At 41.5% G+C, this 23,897-nt stretch overlaps 1 protein-coding gene across 2 annotated transcripts; it reads right to left on the bottom strand.

Annotated features, from left to right (window-relative positions):
• Positions 1-429: 429 nt before the first annotated feature.
• On the bottom strand, positions 430-23,879 carry POLR1D (RNA polymerase I and III subunit D). Of its 2 annotated transcripts, XM_033947938.1 has the most exons (5): positions 23,299-23,879; positions 16,194-16,268; positions 13,752-14,003; positions 13,496-13,615; positions 430-3,090 (listed from the first exon to the last, which is right to left on the bottom strand). In XM_033947938.1, the coding sequence occupies exons 4-5, from the start codon at positions 13,564-13,566 to the stop codon at positions 2,823-2,825; spliced, it is 339 nt and encodes a 112-aa protein (XP_033803829.1). In that variant the 5' UTR covers positions 13,567-13,615; positions 13,752-14,003; positions 16,194-16,268; positions 23,299-23,879; the 3' UTR covers positions 430-2,822. The 2 variants fall into 2 exon arrangements, with proteins under 2 accessions (XP_033803829.1, XP_033803828.1); XM_033947937.1 differs by lacking the exons at positions 13,496-13,615; positions 13,752-14,003 and having other exon boundaries at positions 23,299-23,858.
• Between the last annotated feature and the right edge of the window lie 18 nt (positions 23,880-23,897).

Below are 23,897 nucleotides of genomic sequence, written 5' to 3'. Positions count from 1 at the left end.
TTCCACAAAAAAAGAAAAATTACTGTAGGAATGAATGAAGTCATGCTAGCTTCCTAGCACATTCTCCACTCCTTCAAGACCACCAAGCTATTAGCGGAATTGAGGATCTTTCAAAGAAGCAGCTCACTCACTATTCCAACTGGGGAACAAGAAGAAACTGGGTTACACTATAAATTTAAAAACACATCTATCCCCTCTTTTACAAAGCCCAATAGTGCGGGCCCACTGAGTAACTACTCTGAAGCCCATAGGGATTTAAAGGGGCCTTCAGGGCTTTTGCTGTGTAGCAGCCACCAGCACAGCTTTGTAAAAGGGGGAGGAGTTAATACAATGTGCTAGCTATAAAATGTTTACATGTTCCCATATTTTAATCCAAGGTTTCCTTATATGCAAAATGCAAGCAAAAGTTTACAAAGAAATAACATTCCCTTAACAGTTTTATTCCATTTTAATTTTATAAGAACTAAATAAATCTGAAACTCATATTATGTGTAAAGTATATACAGAGGCTAAATAAAACCACAATTTTAAACTACAAAATTTTAATAAATATATTCACATATCAAATAGAAAATTTTTTTTTACACAATATTTGCTAATTTAGAAATGCATCAACTAGACAGTAACTGCAAATTAACATTAACTGAAAATATGAGTAGGAGCCAGACAGTAACTTTGTTTTGTTGGTGGGGTGTGATGAATTGATTGTTGGGGGTAGTATTGGGTATACTAGGGCTCGTAGCTTTAGAATCATATTTTAGAAGTGAAAGCTTAAGGGAGAGGGATGAGTAATAAGGATGTTTATTTGCTTGTGTAAAATCACTTTGGGTTGGCAGATAGGTGTGATTAATGGAAACTAAATTTTAAAAAACCAGGGTAAATTAAAGCATGTCTCAAGTACCCTGCCGGGGTGCATCTTTCCCAACAATTCTTAGGGTTCCTTTTATCAAGGTGAACTACGGGGGTTAGCGCGTTGGACATTTCATCACGCGCTAACCCCCAGGGCAAGCCTAAAAACTAACGCCTCGTCAATGGAGGCGTTAGCGACTAGCATGGCAGGCGATTGAACGTACGGTATTCCTCGCATTAACTGCCTACCGCCCCTTAATAAAAGGAGCCCTAAGTTAAATTAGAGTTGTCTGAGATTTCTGTAAGATCACACAAAAAAAGGTTTTATATCCTTATTGATAATTATTATTATTTGGACAAATTGCCAAGAGCATCGGTGAGGGTTTAGCTATATTTGAAACCAAATAAAGACATGCTTTGGGATTTGATAGTGCCAACAGACTGTGCTCTGGCATCATCTTCAGATACTCTCACAGTTCTGCTGCATTGAGATCAATACTTCCACTAGTTGAGGGAACCATGAAGATAAAGACTTGTACATTCGACTGGAAAACAAATTACAGGATTAGATGTTATGCCCTCAACTAGAACAATTATCACATTCTTTGTTAAATAAGCATGCATGCTTTAAGTACACCTATGCTAATTTCACCAAATGAATACCTACTAAAACAGCATCTGTCTCCATTTGCCCGGAAATATTAAATATCAACCAAAGGCTAAAAGACAGTAAGTGAAGCACAGTAGTTTTGTGGATGGCAATTAAGTCATTATTTCCTGATTCACAGTAATTTCTCCTGTTTGCTGAAACCAATGTTCTCAGGTTGGAAATGGTTCTACATTAATTTATATATTATACATGGTGACAGATACAGTTTACTCACCATTAGGACACTGAGCACTAAAAAATGTACTGTGTGTCAGAAGTGTTCTACTAATCAAATTTCCATAGAAAAGCAGCCACTCACGTGATTAAGGAACAAAAAGATTTTAAAGTGCAGTTCTGTTTTTACATCAGTTTATTTTATGTATTTAGAGCTATACCAAATAGCATATTTTGCTGTTCAGCCAAATACCGAATAATGGGCAACAAGCTTTAATACAACAATGTGAAATTAGGGATCAAATGTTTATTTCAGTAGGATTTAGCACAGTAGAGCCCCAGATTATTTGTATTTAAAGTTAAATCACTATTTGGTTAAATACGAATAATGTATTCAGGGCCAAATCAAAATGAACATGAATATTCAGTATAGTCCTAATATATAAACACTAAGCTGCATGTTAGTTTACTTACATATGAAGCTGTCTGGATGACAGTTATATTTTATGAACTAGCCAGCTTTTCAGAAGCCTCTGCCCTTCGAATTTCTTTTATTTTTTAAGTATTATCTGACCCAAAACTTAAAAGGACCAACTTGCTTTTTCAAGAAAGCTAATTCAAATCATTTACCCAAAACACAAATAGGCATTTCTTCAGTCTTTATGAACCAAGACTAAAGCTGCTATTGTCCCATTAGTCCCCAGCTGCAAAGGCATGTACCAAGGCCCTGCTCTCCAGCTCAAAGACTGCCAGTCGGTACATGCTATGGCCCTGCCCCTATCTCCTGGCACTCCTGCACTTGCAAATGGCAACCCACACATATTTGGGATTGAGTTGTCTTGTGTTTCGCAAGGGTTGTAATTCTTTACTTGTACCCTTTATGTGATTTACATTGCTCATCAGAATCATTTAGGTCTGTATTCACTTTATTAATAAGCCAACCTGAAAACCAGGAGACATTACTGCAGCATGCATATTTCATTTGTATTGTACAGCTTGCTGTCACAAAAGTCCTTTGGTCTAACTAGGAAGGAAAAAGGAAATAAACTTTTAATTGCTTAATAAAAAGGTCTCTTCAAGCTAAAAGGCCTATTTCTGGCAATACATTCTGTACAAAACGTAGGTAGAAAGACTTAGATATTTTCATTCCTCATCGCTTCCTATAGTTCTTGTCATGCTTATCCCTGGACTTCTTACTGCTAGAAGAGGAATGGTGGACTCTACTCTCAGACTGAGAGCTGTGTTTATAAGGATGAGGTCTGTGCCTCTTGTGGTGGTCGTCTTTTTTGCTCTGGCTTGGCTCAGATTCTTTCCGATCCTTCTTATGCCTTTGCTCTTGTTCTTTTTGTAAAGGCAATGTGTTCTTTATAGTATTCATAAGAAATCTCTTATTGGTACCAGCCAGCGGGCACTTGATCCTGCATGAAAAACAAAAGAAAGCACAGCAAGATATAAATGCAACACCTGTAAGTGCCACAGAAAATATCAAAAGACACAATTTAAGATATGCTGACTTCAGCTTTCCTTGCATGCACCTAGTGTTTACAGTTCAGAAAAGACATCAAATTTTTTCTACCATATTAAAGACTTAGGGCTCCTTTTATGAAGGTGCGCTAGCGTTTTTAGCGCACGCACCAGATTAGTGTGCGCTAGCCGAAAAACTACCACCTGCTCAACAGGAGACAGTAGCGGCTAGCACGAGCAGCATTTTAGCGTGCGTTAAGGTCCTAACGCACCTTCATAAAAGGAGCCCTTATTCTCTTATTGCTTATAAGCACATTTATAGAAGGTATATAAAGCATAACATAACATTCTGCTTATATTAACACATGACCATGAAGCTCTATGCAGTTTACAAAAGAGAAAGTTGTTAAATTGAATAGAGTAACTTAGTTTCCTATAATGTATACTTGGTGAATAAATATGTTTTCAAATGTCTCCTGAAATCTAAACCAGTGTTGGAAGTCATGATTAAGAAATTTAAGTCTTTGTCCCAGGATGCTGCCTGATAGGATAAGAGACGTTGGTGGAATTTTTTAAATTTACATTCTTTTACAGATAGAAAAATGAAAGTGACATGTGAACGTCTAGTATGTTTACTAGTGGCAAATGAGAATCAATTCGTGAGGTAACTAGGGTTAAACATCAAATAGGGTTTTATAGCAAAAACACCCAAACTTGTGGATTATTAAATCATTCTTTCATACTGTTATAAAGACAGATATTACTGTAACTTAATAGGAACCAATGAAGCTTCCATGAAGAAAAAAAGGGAAACATATAAATACATATTTTCTATCCCTGTAAAATCACCATATGCAAGTATCTTTGGGTTAAGTATACATTATTTTGCTGCGCTTTGATAGGTTTGGGGAGAAAAGCTCAATTGTAGGTTCCTTTCTATAGACAGTTTAGATCTTACAAAAGCAAACTATACTTAGCTAGCGTCTCCATCGGATAATAGCCTTTTATTAGTCTAGTTTTGTAAGCTTGAACCTTCTGCTAGAAATAGCTTCTGGCAGGCATTAAAAAATAAAAATACATTTTAGAACTAGTTAATAACAGTATTTTTTTTAACCAGAGGTAGAACCTAAATTGAAACAGTTAAATGATTTAAAGTTAGGAGCAGTGCTCAAACTTTCTGTTTAAAACAAACAGAAAGTCAGTTTCTGTCTTGCCAGGAGAGAAGAGTTAAGACAGATGTTGTAGTAGGTGATTCAATCATTAGGCGTGTAGATAGCTGGGTAGCTGGTGGGCATGAGGATCGCCTGGGTCACTTGCCTGCCTGGTGCGAAGGTGGTGTAGGAAAATGTGAGAGGGAGGTTCTGGAAGCCAAATTTAAACTCTTAGGTAGAAAGCTGAAATCCAGATCCTCCAGGGAAGCATTTTCAGAAATTCTCCAGTTCCACACGCAAGACCCAAGAGGCAGGCAGAGCTCCAAAGTCTCAATGTGTGGTTGAGAAGATGGTGCAGGGATGAGGGATTTAGATATGTTGTTTTTTTTTTTTAAATTTATTATTTATAGAATATTCATTCTTTCAATACATGAATTACATATTATAATATGTATAATAAAAATATATATGTATGTACAAATTCATATCATAAATATTCATCCCTTTTTCCCTATTAATTGTTTTTCCATTTTTCTTTTATATTAATATCTATATTTCCCACCTAACACTATATTACTATTATCAATGTGTTAAGATATCTGATCTCTAGAATAATTAGTCAATGGATCCCATATTTTCTTAAAATTTTTAATATTTCCTTGTTGTAAAGCCAAAATTTTCTCCATTTTGTAAATGTGACATACCGAGTTCCACCAGAATGTATAATTTAGTTTGGTAAAATCTTTCCAATTTTGTGTGATTTGCTGCATGGCAACTCCTGTCAATATTAAAAGTAATTTTAATATTATTTGCTGATATTGGACTCTGTAGTTCTCATTGCAGTTACCGAATAATATGGTATCATATGAGAGTCCTACGTGATTTTCTAGTAATATATTTATTTGGGGCCAAATTAAATTCCAAAAAGCTTTTATACAGGGGACAAAAAAAAATTAAATGATCCAATGTCCCTACTTCTATTTTACAATGCCAACATCTATTAGATCTAGTATTATCTATCTTTTGGATTTAGATATGTTAGGAACTGGGCAACCTTCTGGGAAGGGGGAGCTTGTTCCAAAAGGATGGACTCCACCTTAACTGGGATGGAACCAGGGTTGCTGGTGCTAATGTTTAAAAAGGAGATAGAGCAGCTGTTAAATGAGATGCAGGGGAAAGTCGATAGTCGCCCAGGAGTGGATGGTTCGGTGCGAGGTATCTTTGAAGGATACTATTGGAACAGAATATTTAATGAGTCCAGTAGAGGTTTCAATGAGGTGAAAGAAGCCAGGAGTGTTAAGAAGGCGGCAGAATAAAGACTCAAAATTGTCCCCATCTTTTCAGCAGCCTGTAGTTTCAAGGAAAAACACAATTTAAATTGTCTGTATACAATACTAGAAGCCTAAAAATTAAAGCAGGAGTGTTAAGAGTATTATAGCACTGAATTTATGAGGTAGATACTAATAGGCCACCTTAAGAGGACCTGGTGGAAGGAGGATAATCAATAAGTACACTGTATTACCTGGGTACAATTATATTGTAAGGATAGAGTAAATCAAATTGGAGCGGCAGGGAGGGGGAGGGTTACGCTATATATTAAAGAGAGAACTAAATCAAATCAAATAAACATTCTGCATGACATAGATAGTGTGAAATCCATATGGATAGAAATTCCATGTGTGAAGGGAAGGGATATAGAGGCAGGGTTTATATTACTCTCCCCCAGGACAGAATGAGCAGACAGATGAAGAAATGTTTTCAGAGATTAGGAAACCTGGAGAATTGGGCAACAATATAATAATGGATTGATTTCAATTACCATACTAAAAGGAAGAAAGTACTTTCAATCACCACCCAAACTTAACATATCTCCACTAAGTAAAAAATAGAAAAGCCCTCCTATTCACACAACCACTACCTTCAATATCCACATCCACACACAACAGGTGAAAAGTGGGGGAAAAAAACCTCAGTTCTGCTTCATTGGTAAAAAAACAAACAAACAAAAACTAACCAACAAACCCTGATGAATTCAGCAATATCCATTGTCATACACTTCATAGAATGGAAACTACAGTCTCAGTGGTGAAGTTCCATTTGCAGGAGGGGCCCCCCCTTCCAAACACCACGAAAAGTACACTTTAAAAGTGCAAATCCAATCTTCTGTGTGGGTGAAAGAACAAAGAAACTTAGCTTGAATAGTTTCCATGCTATGAAGTGTATGAAACAACGGATTTGATGAATTTCATCAAGTGGGTTTTTCTTTTCACCAATGAAGCAGAACTGAGGTTTTTTCCCCACTTCTTCACCTGTTGTATGTGGATGTTGAAGGTAGTGGTTAAGACATAAGAATTGCCGCTGCTGGGTTCAGACCAGTGTTCCATCGTGCTCAGCAGGTCCACTCATGCGGTGGCCCCCCAGGTCAGGACTGGTGCTCTAAATGATGTCCAGCCTCACCTGCAGTTTAGCAGGAACTTGTCCAACTTTGTCTTGAATTCCCTGGAGGGTGTTTTCCCCTATACAGGACTCCGGAAGAGCGTACCAGTTTTCTACCACTCTCTGGGTGAAGAAGAACTTCCTTACGTTTGTACAGAATCTATCCCCTTTCAACTTTAGAGAGTGTCCTCTCGCTCTCCCTACCTTGGAGAGTATTTTGAATGTTTCGATCATGTCCCCTCTCAGTCTCCTCTTTTCAAGGGAGAAGAGGCCCAGTTTCTCCAATCTCTCACTGTACAGCAACTCCTCCAATCCCCTTAACCATTTTAGTCACTCTTCTCTGACCCTTTCGAGTAGTATCGTGTCCTTCTTCATGTATGGCAACCAGTGCTGGGGGCTAGGGCTCTGTTTTTTTGCTTAGTGGAGTATGCTGAGTTTAGGTGGTGGTTTCAATTATTCCCAACATTGACTGATTAAATGTTACATCAGGGAGTGCTAGGGAGGTAAAATTCCTAGATGCCATAAATGACTACTTCTTGGAACAACTGGTCCAGGAACAGACAACAGAGGGAGCTATTTATTTTAATTTGGTCCTTAGTAGAATGCAAGGCATAGTACAGGAGTTAACTGTGTTGGATCTGCTGGGAAACAGTGATCATAACGTGATGAAATTTGAGCCAATACCTGGAGTGACGATCGCAAAAGAAATCTACTGTACAGGCATTTAATTTTAGATGAGGGGAAAGGGTGACTATGAGAAAATGAAGAAAATGGTTATAAAGAAGCTAAAGGTCAGTTGCAAAGGTTGGAACAGTAAACCAGGCATAGATGTTATTTAAAAATACCACTGTGGAATTCCAGACTAGATGTATTCCACGTATTAAAAAGGTGAAAGAAGAGAAAATGAGAGCTGGCTTGGTTAAAATGTGACGTGAAAGAGGCTATTACAGCCAAGAAAACTTCCTTTAAAAGAATGGAAAAAGATCCAAATTAAGAAAATAGAAGAGATATAAGCACTGGCAAGTTAGATAAAAAGCATTGATAAAGAAAGCCAAGAAAGATATGAAGAGAAACTTGCTAATGAGGCAAAAACTCAAACAATTTTTTTAGGTACATCAGAATCAGAAAACCTGTGAGGGAATCCATGGGATGATCAAAGGAGGGCGCTCAGGGAGGATAAGGCCAAAATCGAAGAGACTGAATGAATTCTTTGCTTTAGTCATTATGGAAGAAGATGTAAGAGATCTACCTGAACTGGAAATGGTTTTTAAAGGTGAGGAACTGAAAGTAATCTCAGTTAATCTGTGAAGATGTATCTCCCTAGTGTTCAGGGCCACTGGACATATTGCACTAGAATGGAAGATTAGGTTTTTACCTCTGATAATCTTCTTTCTGTTAGTCCCTGTAGGATTCCATACGATAGGTGTTCAACCCAACCTGCAATACTGGGAGTTGCAGAATCAAACACTCTTCTGAACACGTCCTCCTCTCCCTTAAACTGTTGAGTCCCAAAGCCAAGCAACATACCTGAATAAATCCATGACAAGGGGGGTACAGGGGAAGATTCCTCAGCATCATAATCAATTTCTGACCTGCTCTGCAAAACATGAAACAGTAATAAACAGGCACAAATGCAATCCAGCAAACATAGAAACATGACAGCAGATAAAGGCTAAATGGCCCATCCACAGTAACCATCTCTTTCTCTCTCTGAGAGATCCTATGTGCTATCCTAGGAGAACAATGTAGAACTAACATGCTGTGTGCAACAAGCACACAGAGTATACAGCCTTCTACACAGAAGTGGAAAATTCCCCACAGATCTGGCAACCGGCTGGAAAATCTTCAAGCTTGAAAGGAGAATAACTGAGGCAGAAAGAAGCAGGCTATTCCAAACCACTGAGCATAAACGAGAGGGTGGGTCGTATGGAATCCTGCAGGACTAACAGAAGATTATTCGAGGTAACAACATAATCTTCCTTTCTGCTATGTCCCTTCCGGATTCCATACGCTAGGTGACAAACCAAAGCAATGGTAGCATCTAGGGAGGTATAGAAGAACCTGCCTACAAGCGGCATCAGACCATGCTGCCACATCCACTCAAAAACTGGGTAAAGGTATGAAGAGGGGACCAAGTAGCCATCCTGAAAATTTTCACTGGGATGACTTGCACGAGATTCTGCCCAAGATGCAGCAACACTTCTAGTCGAATGGGCTTTAAGAGAAACCGGTGGCTGCTTGCAGTGTGTAATGTAAGTCACGGAAACAAACATTCAAATCCATTGAACGATTGAGGACTTGAATGCTGGTCGACCACGGTGAGGCACAACAGTCAGGACAAAAAAGGTGATCAGACAACCTGAAATCATTAGCAAGACTCTCCTTGACATCCAACTTGCGCAAGATCCGATCCTTCTTTTCCAAGCCTGTAGAATGAAACCTCCTGGTTGACATGGAAGAACAACCTTCAGTAGAAAGGAAGATACATTGCAGAGAATAACTCCTATGTCCATAATACAGAGAAAGGGCTCCCTGCACATACGCCATTCCAAGGTAATGACGACCAGAAAGAGAAGCACCCTTCAGTGGCTCGAATGGGGCTTTTCCAAGGCCCTGAAAAACGATATTAAGATTCTACGAAGGGAAAAGAAGACGCAAGGGAGGGCACAAACGAATTGCCTCTCTCATAAACATGGTCACAGCTAATGAGCAGTAAGCAAACTAGTGCCTCCGCATATTCTAAGACAGTGTTCTTCAACCTCCGGTCCGCAGAAATTTTCTGCCGGTCTGCGCAGGGCCAGTGAGAACAGGAGAGCTCCAAAGTTTTGTTTCCCAGCTCTCAATACTTGCCTGTAACAGCATCAATAGTGTCAGTAAAGCGATTTGCTTAAGCAGCCTTGGGTCCTTTGATGGGTTGCGCCGCCTCCGGGAAAGAGGATGTTGCATCATCAGAGGCGGGCTGCGACACAGCAAAAGCCCAAGGCTGCCTAACTGAATTGTTGTGCTGATGCTACTGGTGCTGCTGCAGGCAAGTACTGAGGGTAGTGAGGGAAGGGGAGTAAGCCACTGTTGGAGGCTGGGAAGCTGCTGGATAAAGGGAGAGCTGCTAATGGACCTGGAGGGAGGGAGGAGAGATGCTGCTGAGAGGGGATGAGGAAAAGGGAAGGGGAGAGTTACTGCTGGACAGGGGAGGAGGGCAAAAAGGAAGGAGACAGCTGGCAGGAAGATTAGAGGAGGGGAAGGGGGTCAGGGTGGAATGGAGAGATCAGATGAGGGAAAGGGAGAGACAGAGGGATGAGAAAGTAGAGATGAGATTGATGCTGGGAAGGGGGTCAGCAGAGAAATAAGGAGAGAGGAGGGCGTAGGCTGGATGGAAAGGGGAGAGGGACGTAGAAAGAAGGCAGGTACCAATATGGAAGGGGGAGAGGGCAGACAGTGGATGGAAGGGCAGTTTCTGGATTGAAGAGATAGAGAGGGCAGATGCTGAAAGGAAGAGAGTGAAAAGAAGATGAAAGCAGAAACCAGAGACAACAAAAGGTAGAAAAAAAATAATTTTATTTCTATTTTGTGATTAGAAGATATCAGATTTGAAATATGTATCCTGCTAGAGCTGGTTTTAGACATAACTGGGGGACTGCAAAGCCCAGGCAGTGCTTCTTTAGCTTGCAGCTGACTTATGGCTATCTCTGACCAGGGGGCAATGCCCTAGTTGCACTCCCTAATACTATTCCCTGTCATGTGTGACTGCTGTATTCTGTTAGCATGATATTTCTGTGTAGCATTCTGTAATTTGGGCTTATTCAGTTTTTCTTGATAGTAGAGGGGATATATGTGAAGGGAGGGGAGACAGGGGTTTTTTGATCCTTGCTCATGTATTATTTGTACAGTGGAACCTTGGTTTACGAGCATAATTCGTATCCAGAAGCAATGCTCAAAAATCAAGTTACTCGCATATCAAAGCGAGTTTCCCATAGAAATGAATGGAAACTCGCTTTGATTCATTCTACCTCCTCCGCCCCCCCCCAGGCTACCGGCGCAGCTTAATCACCCCCCTCCCCCGCTCTAACTGGCAACACACCTCCTGAACCGGCATCACCCCCCCCCCCCACGCGAGAACCGCATCGCACCCTCATGCTGAATCATCCCGCCCGCCCTTCCTCCCAAACAAGGTCCTTACCCCATCTGCTGGTTGTACGACTGAAGGAAAATCTCCCGCCTCGTGCCTGGGCTGGACGGATGGAATCAGATGGTTTTGTGGGGACCGAGCTCATGAGGACGGGACAGAGAAGGGTTTTTTTTAAAATTTACAGTTTTGGTAGTTTGTTGGTCTACAAAATAATTCTTTTATTTCCACCGATCCATAGGTGTTAAAGGGTTGAAAAATACCGTTCTAGGCACGAAAAGCCTGCACTTGGAACTTTAAGGAAGGCCACCACTAAACCCTTCTCCAGGCCCGCCTGAAGAATAGCTAGGGCCACTGAAATGGGAGCCCCCCTCAGGCTCCACCTGGTTTTTAGCCACCGCTGCTGGAAAGTCTTCCAGGCTTTGGCATAAGAAGCCATAGTAAACCTGAAAAGTTAGTGATGAAGAGGAGCTGAAGTGTCTTGTCTCACTGAAGACCATCAAGATCTGCCTACCGAGGGCGATGAGGCCAATCCGGAGTGATTAGAATTGCAAAGACTGAGATGTGTCAATATCTAGCGGATGACCCGAATGACCAAAGACCATAGAAGGAACATGTACAACCGGCCAGGGCTGAACCAACGCGTCCAGCCCTAGGCTTCCTAACTGTGGTCACTGACTGAAAGAGCACCTGGTCTTCAAGTTCTCTGCTGAAGCCACCAAGCCATCTGGGGCTTACCCCAGTGCTGTATGATCAGATGAAACACCTTTCGTAAGAGGGATCATTCTCCCAGGTTTAGGACCTGTTGGCTGAGGAAGTTCTGTCTGAACATTGATGACTCTGGCCACATGGGCTGCCGAGAGATAGAAGATGTGCTTCTGCCCAGCGGAACAGCATGCGAGCCTCCTAGCTCAAGGAAGTGCTTCTTGTGCCCCTGTGATGAGTTACATATGCCATCGCTCTAGTGTTGTCAGAGAATACTCGTATCGCTTTTCATTCCAGAAGAACTGGAGAGTGCGAAATGCAAGCCAAATTGCCTGAAGCGCCAGAAGATTGATTGACCAACGTTTCTGACAAGGAGTCCACTGCCCCTGACTGGAATGGCCCCTGCAGTGAGCACCCCAATCCAACAGGCCAACATCCTTCCATAAGAGTCATCCACTCAGAAATCCAAAGAAGCCAGTGCTGGCAGAAAGCCTCCCCCTGAAGCCACCAGTTCAAGCTGCTGCAAGCTGCACCGCCAAGGGGAGCAGCATCTGAAGGGATGACGCTGTGGAGACCACCGAGAGAGGAGGGACTCCTATAAAGGGCACATGTGTGCTTAGGGGACTGCCTCCAAGGCTGCCATTGACCCTAAAAACTTGCATATAATGGCAGGCCATGGGAGCTGGACGGTCTAGGAGATTCTCTGATCTGTTATTGAAGTTTCTGCCTGTGTGTCTCAGGAGAAACATAGGACCCTGTCTGGTGTCAAAGAAAAGGCCCAGATACTCGAGGGACTGAGAATGGCGTCAAGTGGCTCTTCCTGAAGTTGCCAATGCCTGCAGCAGAGACACCACTATCTTCCCCGCTTTGTTGCATTCCTGATGAGATGGAGCCTAGATCAACCTGCGTCCAAGAAAGGAAGGACTGGACTCCCCTGCCAGCGGAAAAAAGCAGCCACAACTACCATCACCTTGGTGAAAGTGTGGGGCGCCATCACAACGCCAAAGGGCAGAACTGCTAACTGGAAATGCTATTGGAGAACATGGAAAACGCAGAAACCTGCGATACACGAGGAGATCGGAATATGGAGGTAAGCCTTTGTGTGATCCAAGGATGCCAGAAACTCTCCTGGAGAGACCGCAGCTATCACTGTGCGCTCTGTTTCTATGCAGAAATGATTAATCAGCAAGAAGCGTTTGAATGACCTTTAGATCCAGAATGGGTTACCAATCCTCCGAGCCATTCTGTGAAATATAAGGAGTATCCACGATGAAGTATAAGGAGTATCCACCTAAGCCCAATTCGTGTTCTGGAACGTGTTCCATCGCTCCGATGTCTAAGAAATGTTGCAGAGTATCGAGGACCCTGGACTCCTATTCCGGCCGACCAGAGTCCAAAAACAAATCTGGACATAGGCAAAAGAGGTCTAACTTGTGCCCCTCCCAAATGACGGCCAGCACCCATTAATCCGATGAATGTCGAAACCACTCCTGATAAAACTGAGAAGTCGAACTCTGAAATGAGCCCCGAGACCCCTGGCGTCATCGGGATTTTTAGGTGCAGCCACTACATGGGAACCTGAGGCCACCTGGAAATCAGATCTGTTGCAACAGGCTCATAGCCCTGGGGATCCTGGACACCTGCGGGAGGAACAAAAGGCACTACGCTCTCTTCCAAGGCAAAACTTGTTCACAGGGAGAGACTTACGGCGGCGCTTAAGTGGAAAAAAAAAAAAAAAGCAGAGCAACTGCAAAAGACTTCTGCATGGATTGCTTCCAGAAATTGAAACTGGATATATTTCTAGCTCTCAGTCTAAGGGGGGACGAGGCATGTGGTCAGAAAAGTATTGGATTTCTGCAAACTCCTGGACTGCTGGTTGGGATTGAACACTTAGCATATGGGAATCCACAAGGGTCGTAACAGAAAGAAAGATTAGATTCTTACCTTGAAAATCTTCTTTCTTGTAGAAGTGGTCTAGTGGTCCTGAAGTCCCGCCCTGTCAGTGGTCTTCGCATGCCTTCTGCCTTAAGAGTCCGAATTTGTGGAGAATCTCTTTCAGATGAACTGAGAATAATATATATATAAAAAGGAAAAGACTCAAGAAAGTAAAGTCTAGTTTAAGTCTCTGCTTGATAGCAGGACATGCAAGTTGCTACGAGCTCTATATAAGATTAGTGCTGGCTGCATACAGTTTTTGTACCTGTTTTGATCGGTTACATTGAATGTCAAATGTTAATGGATATGTTTGTTACAGAGCAGAACTGAATTGCAGTGTCGGGGATTATTCCCCATTTCCCTTCTTCCAGTTATGTCTGTCGTTACAGTGCTACATGACTGCTTTTGTACAAACTGAGGGGGCAGGATGCGGGAGTTCATAAGATGATGACAGCATTCTGCAAGCAACTTGCGGGATCAGATGCAAAACCCTAGCGCTCAGGACCACTAGACACATCTACAAGAAAGAAGATTATCAAGGTAGAACCTAATCCTTCTTAAATCAAGTTTAAACAATATATAAAAATAACCACTGTATGCATTTCAGATTTTCCCAAAATTCCCATTCTTACCAAAAAATGGAAACAAGCATTTACCCTGATTACTCTAATAATTTTCAGATATGTTACACCCTCTATCCTGTATAGAGAACTCAAGTGTCACAGTATGAAGAGAACTCGAGTGTCACCTTAGGTAGGTAGAAGATGGCATAGCCCACCATTCCACATCACTGAGGGGCCCTATTTTTAAGTAATTGACAAAGATCTCAAAAATGATTTCTCCATTTTGATGCTTTGTATTATTTATTTTGCTTAATATATTACTAAGATACAAATCTGCAATAGAAACAAATAAACAGGCTGCATTTTTAAATAGGTTCTATTTATCTTTCCATACTTGAACTACTCAGAATCACAATTATGAACTTGCAGTTGTTATTTCCCTTTGAAAAGGATTTCTGCAAGTCCACATGTACAAAAGGCAAACCAAGACCTATTCAGGCTGCCTTGATGACTCAAAGCCATTCTCAATTCTGGGGATCTCCAAACCATGGCCCACAAGTGCTTCTGATGGATCCCTCACAGAAAGCCCTGGTACTCATGTCGTTCCATCCCACTTCCCTGCCGCTTGAACAGGCTGCTAGTGCCACTCTCTCTTTCCTCTGTTCTTCACTGATCCTTGTTCTGAAAGATACAAGACTCCATTTGTATAAAAGCACCACATGAGTTAAACAAATTAGTGATCACACAGGAAAGGAAGAAATGGCACCAACAGCTAGATGAGGTGTGCTGAAAAGATAACAAGAAAATTCCATCCTACTACAGAGGTCATGTTTGTACTACTTCCCGTATGTGTTAAATCCAATGATAGCCTCAGTTTATTTTGAACAGAATACATGTAAAAATAAGAAAGATAAGTTCCTCAATAATTAAATGCTAGATGCACTAAAGTCAGCGATTGTCGCCTTAAAACTGTTTTCATAGCTTTAGCGACTATCTTTTTTTACCAACCCGATGCAACTAAAACGTCCCCCCATGTGCTTTTCCCCTTTATCGCCCATTTTTCTGATCCAGCCATGCAAATTAGCTAAAACCCCATGCAAAGTAGCCAAGTGATTGATGCATTAACAATGCTTAGGCTATTCCCCCCACCCCCCAAAAAAGGGGTTTTAACGATCGGAAAAACAGACAGGTCTGCCTGTTTTTGTTTTTTGTTTTCATTTTTTATCAATGGCACAGATATTTTGCATGTGTTACACATGCAAAACATCTGTCCCCCACTGCCTTAGGCGTCTGAGTTAATCAGGCTTTAGGTTCCTCCCTCAGTATCCTTAGGATGGGCCTTAGGCGACTGAACCAATCAGGGCCTTTGGCCCTTCCCTGTGCATCACATGATGCACTGGGGAGGGGAAGGCCCATCATTTAGGACTGGCGGCCTGAAGCAGGAGCCTCAGAGCAGGTTTCCTAATTCCAACTTTTCTAAAAGGTACGGGAAGGTTTAGGGTGGGGGACGTCCGTTGGCAGGAAGGAGTGGGCATCCCTCCTGCCGTTTTGGAGGGTCCGGGGGGGCAGTGGTTCATGGGTGCCATGGCGCAGGGGTGTTCTGCGTTGCAGGAGGGATTGGGCATCCCTCCTGCCATTTTTTGAGGGTTGAGGGGGCGGTGGCTCAGGATGCCGGGGGGGGGGGCATCTGTGCGGGAGTGTTTCAGTGTGGGTATCCCTCCTGCCATTTTGTGAGGGGAGGGGGGCCCGTGGCTCAGGGTGCCTGGCGCAAGTGAGGGCCATGGAATGGAGACAGGGGAGGGGCTTTTTTCTAAATGGGACAGATTGTGCGTGTGTGTTATACTTACACATCTGTGCCATTAAAAAAAAAAAGGGAAGCCCTAACAGCAGTGAAAGAAGCTGCTTCCCGTCACTGCTGTTAAGGCTCTGCGCATGTGCCAAATTGGTCACAAGTGATTGATGGTCAAGTTTGCATGCAAATAATTTGCACGCAAACTTGATAGCACATCGATTGCTGCTGGAGAATCGGCCAACAACAATCTATTCGGTAACTTTAGTGCATCTGACCCTAAGTGTGACATCTTTGCTAAATGGATGCACTAAGAGAATCCTAAATGTATTTGTCCCAAAGAAACTTAACTTACCAGCCCATTGGTCCCATAGTCTCAGCTCTGATTTTTCCACGTTTAGCCTCCTTAAGAAGCTCTTCCACTGCTTTCCTTGACACAAAAAGAAAATGTTGCAACATTTAGTATGAAACTCAGTTTTTCTTTTAAATTACACTAGAAACACTACTAATGATAACACAGGCCAACAACAAAAAAAACAATTTTTTGGTGCCTTGCTTTTTTTTTACCTGTTCCTGGGGTTATTTGGGGTGCTGATCAAACTGAATCAGCTCTAGTTTCTTAGATATGGTTGGATTTATTACAATACAATAAATCAATTTCTAGACTGCATAACCTGGTAGTTCAATAGTGGTTTACAAAAGATTAGTAATACATACAGGATGAAATAGTTAAGAATTAGTTGGCTATGATTTTTGAAAAGATGAGTTTTCAACTGCTTTCTAAATTGAAGATAAGAGTAGATACTAGGAACAGATTATTAAAATCACTATCATCGCAATGCAACATGAAAAGTCGTTGCTCATGGGAATTTTTTGTACTTGCATCCACTAACTGAAGGAAAAACAAATAAAGCGTGAGTTTTTCTTGGATTTTTCTGAGTTGAAAAAGACAAATGAATCGGTCAAATATTGTGGAGCTTGACCAGTACTGTAGCAACTTTATAACAGAAACATCCCAGCTTAAATACAATATGCGCCTCCACTGGGAGCCAATGTAGCTCTTGATACAGAGGAGTAACATGGTCATACTTCATTGATTATATATGTTTAATTGCCGTGTTCCTGAATAATTTGCATTCTTAGGATGGTTTTCTTGGTTCCTGCAAGATATACTATATTGCAGTAATCGAGTTGACTCAGAATTAAAGACTGAACCAGAGATCTGAATACTGGGGCTTCAAAATAGGATCTCGGTGTATAAAAATATAAAGCTCAAATGACAAAACTGCCTTTGTTCTGTTATATTACACTAGTATTTATGCCCATTACATTAACGGGTGCTAGAATAGATGTGTGTGTCTGTATTTCTTTCTCTTTCTCTCTGCTTGGCCGCTTTCTGTCTCTCTCTTTCCTTGGCTGTCCACCACCCCCCCTTTCCTGCTCCCCCTGTTCAGCAGTACCCTTCTCCCCTTCTTTTATCTCCCCCTTGTCCAGCAGCACCCCTTCCTTGCTCCCCCTGTCCAGCAGCAGCCCTTCTCCCTTCCCCCCTGTCTAATAGCACCTCTTCTCTGCTCCCCCTGTCCAGCAGTAGACCTCTGTGCCTGTTACTTTCCCCCTACCCTGTCCAGCAGCACCTATTCCCTGCTCCTCCTGTCCAGCAGTAGGCCTCCCTGCCTTTTACTTCCCCCCCCTGTCCAGCAGCACCCTTTACCTGCTCTTCCTGGTCGTTCGTGTCTGCCCCAAAGGAAAGAGAGGAGGAAAATCAAATGAGGATTTTGCTAGGTTTTTTTTTTTCTTTAAATCAAGTGTTTTGAAGTTTATTAAGGCAATAAAAAAACCCTCTAATACAGCTTGTTAAAAGGGGGCCTAATTAATTGCTGTTTAAAAGTATTTATTTAAATTATGTATGGTTGTTGGAATCTGCCTAAAAAATGTTGATAGAGCAGAATATAAATTTTTTAAATAAATAAATATTCCACGAGGTAGAGTCAGGATCATACCACACTACAAGTTTCTCACTCTAGAGGAGTCGACCTCTGACTAGAAAGAGTAACAATCTCTACTTTCCTCCTCAGATTCTTAGTTATAGAAGGACATCTCCTTACCTCCTGGTCAGAACAGACTGTTCTAGAAGATTATATACTGTAGATGTAGTACATTCAAGGTGATCCATTTTCTGTGGTGGAAGAGACTCCCGTGAAACGTTTTTCCAATCTGTCTCTCTCTGTCCCCCACCCTCTCTCGCCAGGAATTAGTCTCCTTACAATCTCTTTCCCTGATTTTATAATTGATTTCAAGCAAGAGGAGCAGCCTAGAGCTGACTCCTTTGGCTTGTTAAAGAGACTTCAAAGGCCATAGTGGCCATTCCAATCTATCAGTTACTTCATGAACAGCAAAGTTTTTATATGGAAAACTCTAGTGGCTGTATGAGTATGTGCCAGCTGTTGGGACCATGGATGCTTGAGAATTTCCAGTAGACAGAGGAGGATGATCCTGCTCTAGTGGCTGAATTTCTAGTAGTGTGAAAACAGGGCAGGAAGATCCCAGGTGCTAGATGAGAATTTATAGTCACTATGGTGACTTTCCACCTGGCATTTGTCAAGCTGTGCTGTAAGGATTGTTTTTAATCAACTATACTTGATAAAATATATGCACTACTGCAAAAATGCTAGAAATCTCATCCAAACTCACCTGCTTCAGATAAAAATACCATTAAGGTTAGTTTGAGCATGAGCAAAGAATATGAAACTCACTGTTTTTTTTGACTTCTCATCTAAAGATTAACAAATAAGTAATAAATAGAAATGAAATAAAACAAAGGAAAATAAAATGATACCTTTTTAATTGGACCAACAATATAATTTTTGATAAGCTTTCAAAAAGCAGAATCTTCTTCTTTAGGTCAAGTATGAGCAAAAAAAAATGATGATAGAATAAATGTAAGAGAAACATGAAAAGCATTCCAATGAATCTCAAGGGTGGAGGATAGAGGAGGAGTGAGAAACAGAGAAGGGTGGATGAGTAATCAGAAGATGACAAAGCAACATAATCTATGGTTTATAATAAATACAGACCCTTGTTAAGTCTTGTCAAGTGGGTGTCAAAATATGATTTCATCGTCTTTACTTAAAAGATCTTACTTTCCTGAATTGTTTTAAAGCTATCTCTTAGTAATCTGACTGTAAGGTAAATGATGCAGTGCCCAGGTTCTGAAAAATGCTCACCCACAAAGGTGTCACCTATGCTTTGTGGTGTTTGATGTGGTGCCTGTATAAGTTGATGCTTGTCTTTTAGCATCTGTCTTGTCTCCCCAATATAACACCCTTCCTTACAATTTCTGCACTGAATAACACACATCTGAAGTAAGGTACATTCATGATAAATGTTTTTCCCATATGGAAAATGGGGGGATGTAATATATGTCCACACAACTTGCCACTTGGTATATTGCAGACCTGAATATTCTTCTCATGTAGGTAAAAATACAGAATCTACTTACATGTAGTTATGTATGGTTATGCATACCTACAGTGCATGTAGTCCTCTTGCAAGCCTCAAAATGTGAAGATCACATTGAGACCTCATTTCAGTGCAATCAAGAGTCTTTATTTAAGATATGTTCATCTTTTCACTTCAAACCATTTGGCAACATTGGACCACAGAGACTAATCAACTCAAGAGACTTCTGTTTTCACTTTGAAAATATCATTCTTTGGTTACCACAGATGCTTCCAACATAGGCTAGGAAACTTTGGCACTCAACTCATACAGATTTCTGTTCAAAAGCCAAGTAATTCCTCCAGATCAATGATATTAGGAATTATATTCTAATCTAATCATTTAAAATATCGCCCATCTCCTCTCTGGTGTCAGTCAGTTCTGATCTAGACAGACAAGTGGCAATGTTTTATTGTACTAAAACCAGCTGGTGGACAGATTTGTCAGAGTACTTCAGCCTTAAAAACTACAAAGTCTTCTTCACAGCTCTGCCATTCTTTAAGTAGATTTTTTCATCAGCAATGAGACTAAGTCATTCCATACGTCCATATCGCACTTGTCTGATGCAGGATGCTATAGCCATAGAGTGAATAAAACACTCTCTGTGCTTATATATTTTGGTCTCACCAGAACTGGTTTCCTCTTTTTAAAAGGCTTTCATTTCTCCCTCCATGCAGTCTCAAGACTTCTCCAAATTGAATAATGCAAAATGAAGTTGGGATGGAAAAAGACAACCTAGACTCCCTGGCTCTGAGAGCATGAAAGTTGAGCAGCATGTAGTTGCCACCTTGGGCTTCCCACCTCTAATTCACCAGCAAGAACGTTTTGTGGAACATTTTCATATACTTTCAAATCGAAATGTTTTCTATCTGGATTTTTCCAATGACAAGGACCCCTTCTGGTGTTCTTCAAATACCAGACCTATACCCGTACTTGGCTATGAACAAACCTATAAAGAGTTCTGATTGAACTCAAGACCTCAAATACCCAAGACACTACTTATTTTTCGTGCCTTACTGGGGGTGAAATATTCATCATTGGTCTTGTAAAGGATTCATTATTAACAAACAAATTATTTTTTGTATGCTATTGTGGTGGAATAATTCTTAATAAGAAAGCACTTAACTTAAAGATTTAAGTTTAGTAGTGTCTAGGGTATTTGAGGTCTTGAGTACAATCAGAACTCTTTATAGGTTTGTTCATAGTCAAGTATGAGTTAATCACTTGAACAAACTGGTTTTCCATGTCACCTCTACCAGTGTGGACTACACTCAATTATAGTACTTTCCCAATACCTTCTTATTTCTAAATTGGTTGGAGACCTTCAGCTCAAGTCAACAATCCAGAAGCCTCTAGTTCCATTTCTTTCTCTTGAAGGCCTAACTGGGGATCCTTTAATAAGGTAAAATTCCAGATGTAGCGTGGACTAGTGCTGCCCAATTCAGGGAAATTTTAAAAAAAATTCAATTCGACCTATTGAATCAATTTTTTCATTTGATTCACTTTTCCTGCCCTATCAGACATTTTCTTTTCAAACGTCCTGGTGGGTTTATTTTGTAGTCTTTCCACCCACCTTACCCCCCTTTGCCCTCTCCAGTTGACCCCACTCTGGTGTAAACAAAATAAACAAAAAATACTTTCCCTGTGTGTGTTCTCAGGTAGGTGGGAGTGGGCATCCCTCCTGCTAATTTTGAGGGGGGGGGGTGTTGGGGGTGTCGGGCAGGAGGGAGTGGACATCTGCTGATTGGGTAGGTGGATCCTCTGTCACCATAGCTGGCTCAGCTGATTGCAGCAAGGGAACTCTCCCTCCCCTCGTTCATCAGCTGAACTGGCAGGACTCTCCGAAGCTGCAGCTTCAGGGAGTCCTGCCGACTCAGCTGATCAGGGATAAATTCCCTTGTCGCGATCAGCTCATGGTAGCTGCAGGATGGCTTTAGGATCCCGTGGCGGAAATGTAGGCAATAGTTTTCCAGGCCTACATTTCAGCTGCCTATCTTGATATGAATTGTGACTAAGTAGCCGCTTTAGCCTGCCTAACATCACTTCTGGCATTGACCACACCTATTTTAGTGTTCCGCGGCCTAAAGTGGCTACCTAGTTACGATTCTGGCACCTTTTATTTAGGCATCAGTAGGAGCTTAAATCTTGCTGTTTATTACAGAGTTTTTCAATTAACTTAAGTACCGGCAAGGTGCCTACCGACGCCTAAGTTTAGGCACCGGTTTTAGAATTTCTCTCTAAAAGTCTCAAACTCTACCCTCCTAGAACATTAGGAATTATTCAGAAAAGAACACAGAATAAAAATGAGACTATCACAATGCTTCAGTTACAAATCAGCAGCAACTCCACGCAGGGACGGGCCATGATGGCGTATGCAGCATCTCACATGCTGCTGGCTCACAAGCCTTCCTCCAACATTAATTCTGATGTCGGAGAGAAGGTTCCGGGCCAGCCAGGCAGTGATTGGCTGGCCCGGAACCTTCTCTCCAACGTCAGAATTGACATTGGAGGAAGGCTTGTGGGCCGGCGGTGTGCAGCGTGTGAATCGCTGCATGTGCCATGGCCCGTCACTGCACGGAGTTGCTGCTGGGTGGGGCGATGGAGCGTGTCGGCTCCGGCTTGGTGACAGGGTTCACTTCGTGGGTGGTGCAGCAGGCTGGCAGACAGGGAGGCAGGGAAGGATCATCGGCGGCGGCTTCAGCGGGGGTGGGGGGCAGGCATGGTTTCCCGGTAAGAGGGATCCCTGGCGGCGGCGACCAGATCGCATACCCCCCAAGGGTACGCGTATCACGAGTTGAGAAACACTGTCTTAAAGGACCAGGCTGCGACTTACCAAGCTATTATAGAAACATGATGTCAAATAAAGGCCAAATGGCCCATCCAGTCTGCCCATCAAAAATGCCAAAGGATAAAACCATATGGTCCATCCTTACAATCTTACATAGTATATAACCAACAAAAATTAATCAGTTGCATAAATAACCCCCCCCCCAAAAAAAAAAAAAACAACCAACCAACAAACATACCCCAAAACAAAGCATTAATGTAACCAAATTAGAGGCTCTTTTTACTAAACTACTAATATATGCCTAACACGACAAAAAGATGGTTGAACCTGGGACATACTAAAGCATACTGCATTAGTTTTGCCATTTGCATGTCTTAAGCATGCAATATTCTTTCTTTTTGGAGAGGGGTATATCAGGGGTGGAGAATGAGTGTGAATACCTCTATCAGCAAGTACATCGACATTACTGCTGCATTAACTGGTTAGTGTGTCCATAACATGGGAGTTCTTAGCACCTCCTAAATAGGAGACAGTATGTGCTCTCACAGTAATTTATTTATTAATTTATTTTTTTACTAGCTGCACAAAAATACCGAAAAAGCCTCTTTGACAACCACCTCAGAAATAGCTTAGTAAATAGGAAAGGCCCATTTCCTAGCACAGTTTACTAAAGGGTCTTTTAGTGACTAAATCAATAGCTATACACAGAGACTAAATTATTAAGCAAATATCGGAATAAAAAAAAAATCATCAATATAATAGGTGGGAATAAATAATACCACATCATGATAACTATAAGGTTCTTGAACGTGCATGTAGCTTGATCCACCATCTACATCAATTAATGACATTAGTCCTGCTAGCCACTTGAGGCAATGAAGGTATACCATCATATTACCACCCACTAAAACTTGTTAATGCGTGTTACTGGTAAATTGACCATTTAGCATACTTTTAACAATCTTTTTAGTAGATCTATCCATATATTCTCTAACTATCGCTATCGATGCACTACCATAGGATATAATTGCTATAGCATAAAAGTCGATAATATGAATCCAAGACGGGACGAGGGGAGGCATAATTGAACTGAAAAGATTCACCTCATGCCGCAAGGTCAAATCATTTTTTTTAAACCCGAAAGAAACCACCTCCCTTAGAAACCTACACTTACTTTTCCAGTGCCTCGTCATCTTCCATTACTCAAATGTTATGGAAAAGACCGACAGCAGATTCACTCAAATCGGACTAATAGGTACAGCCGATCGCTGTATTGTGTAGGACCCCACTACACTTCCTGTTTCGGCTTGAAGTCGTCCACGGCTCCGCCAGATTTCTTGACCCAGCTCAAAATAGTAGCAGGTTCCTAATATCCATCATTAATTTCGTCTTCCACTGAAACACAGGTTGTATAAGTGTATGAAGCAAATAAATCACTCGGATCCTGATTGCTCCTTGCGACAATCCGAAAAAGTACATAAAATAGACGGAGCACAGCACAGGCACCTACACTCTACGCTGATCTTGCGAGATTAGGCTTCCCAAAATCAATGTGAGAATACATCAACTCAACATTACTAGTTGATCCGGTTTTCCTTTAAATTAAACTTCTTTCTTTACATCGTTACCGTTGCCAGTGAGTCATAGACAAGTTCGCTGCTTCTCTCGTCCCTTATTTCTATATTTAATTCCCACTACTACCGTGAAAAAAAATATCAAGCTGAGCAAACGCATCCTCTGAGGTTCGCGCATGCGCATCAAAACGGAAACGTC

This window comes from Geotrypetes seraphini, chromosome 6, assembly GCF_902459505.1.
Source record: "Geotrypetes seraphini chromosome 6, aGeoSer1.1, whole genome shotgun sequence".
Lineage (NCBI taxonomy): Eukaryota > Metazoa > Chordata > Amphibia > Gymnophiona > Dermophiidae > Geotrypetes > Geotrypetes seraphini.
This window is presented reverse-complemented; position numbering and strand designations above follow the sequence as displayed.

Excerpts from the sequence above, each read along its gene's own strand:
- POLR1D (XM_033947937.1), bottom strand. The coding sequence starts at position 23,324 with ATGGAAGATGACGAGGCACTGGAAAA. Across the intron at positions 16,269-23,298 it reads GATGACGAGGCACTGGAAAA|GAAAGCAGTGGAAGAGCTTC; the intron begins GTAAGTGTAGGT and ends TTTTGTGTCAAG. Across the intron at positions 3,091-16,193 it reads ACTATGGGACCAATGGGCTG|GATCAAGTGCCCGCTGGCTG; the intron begins GTAAGTTAAGTT and ends TTTTTCATGCAG.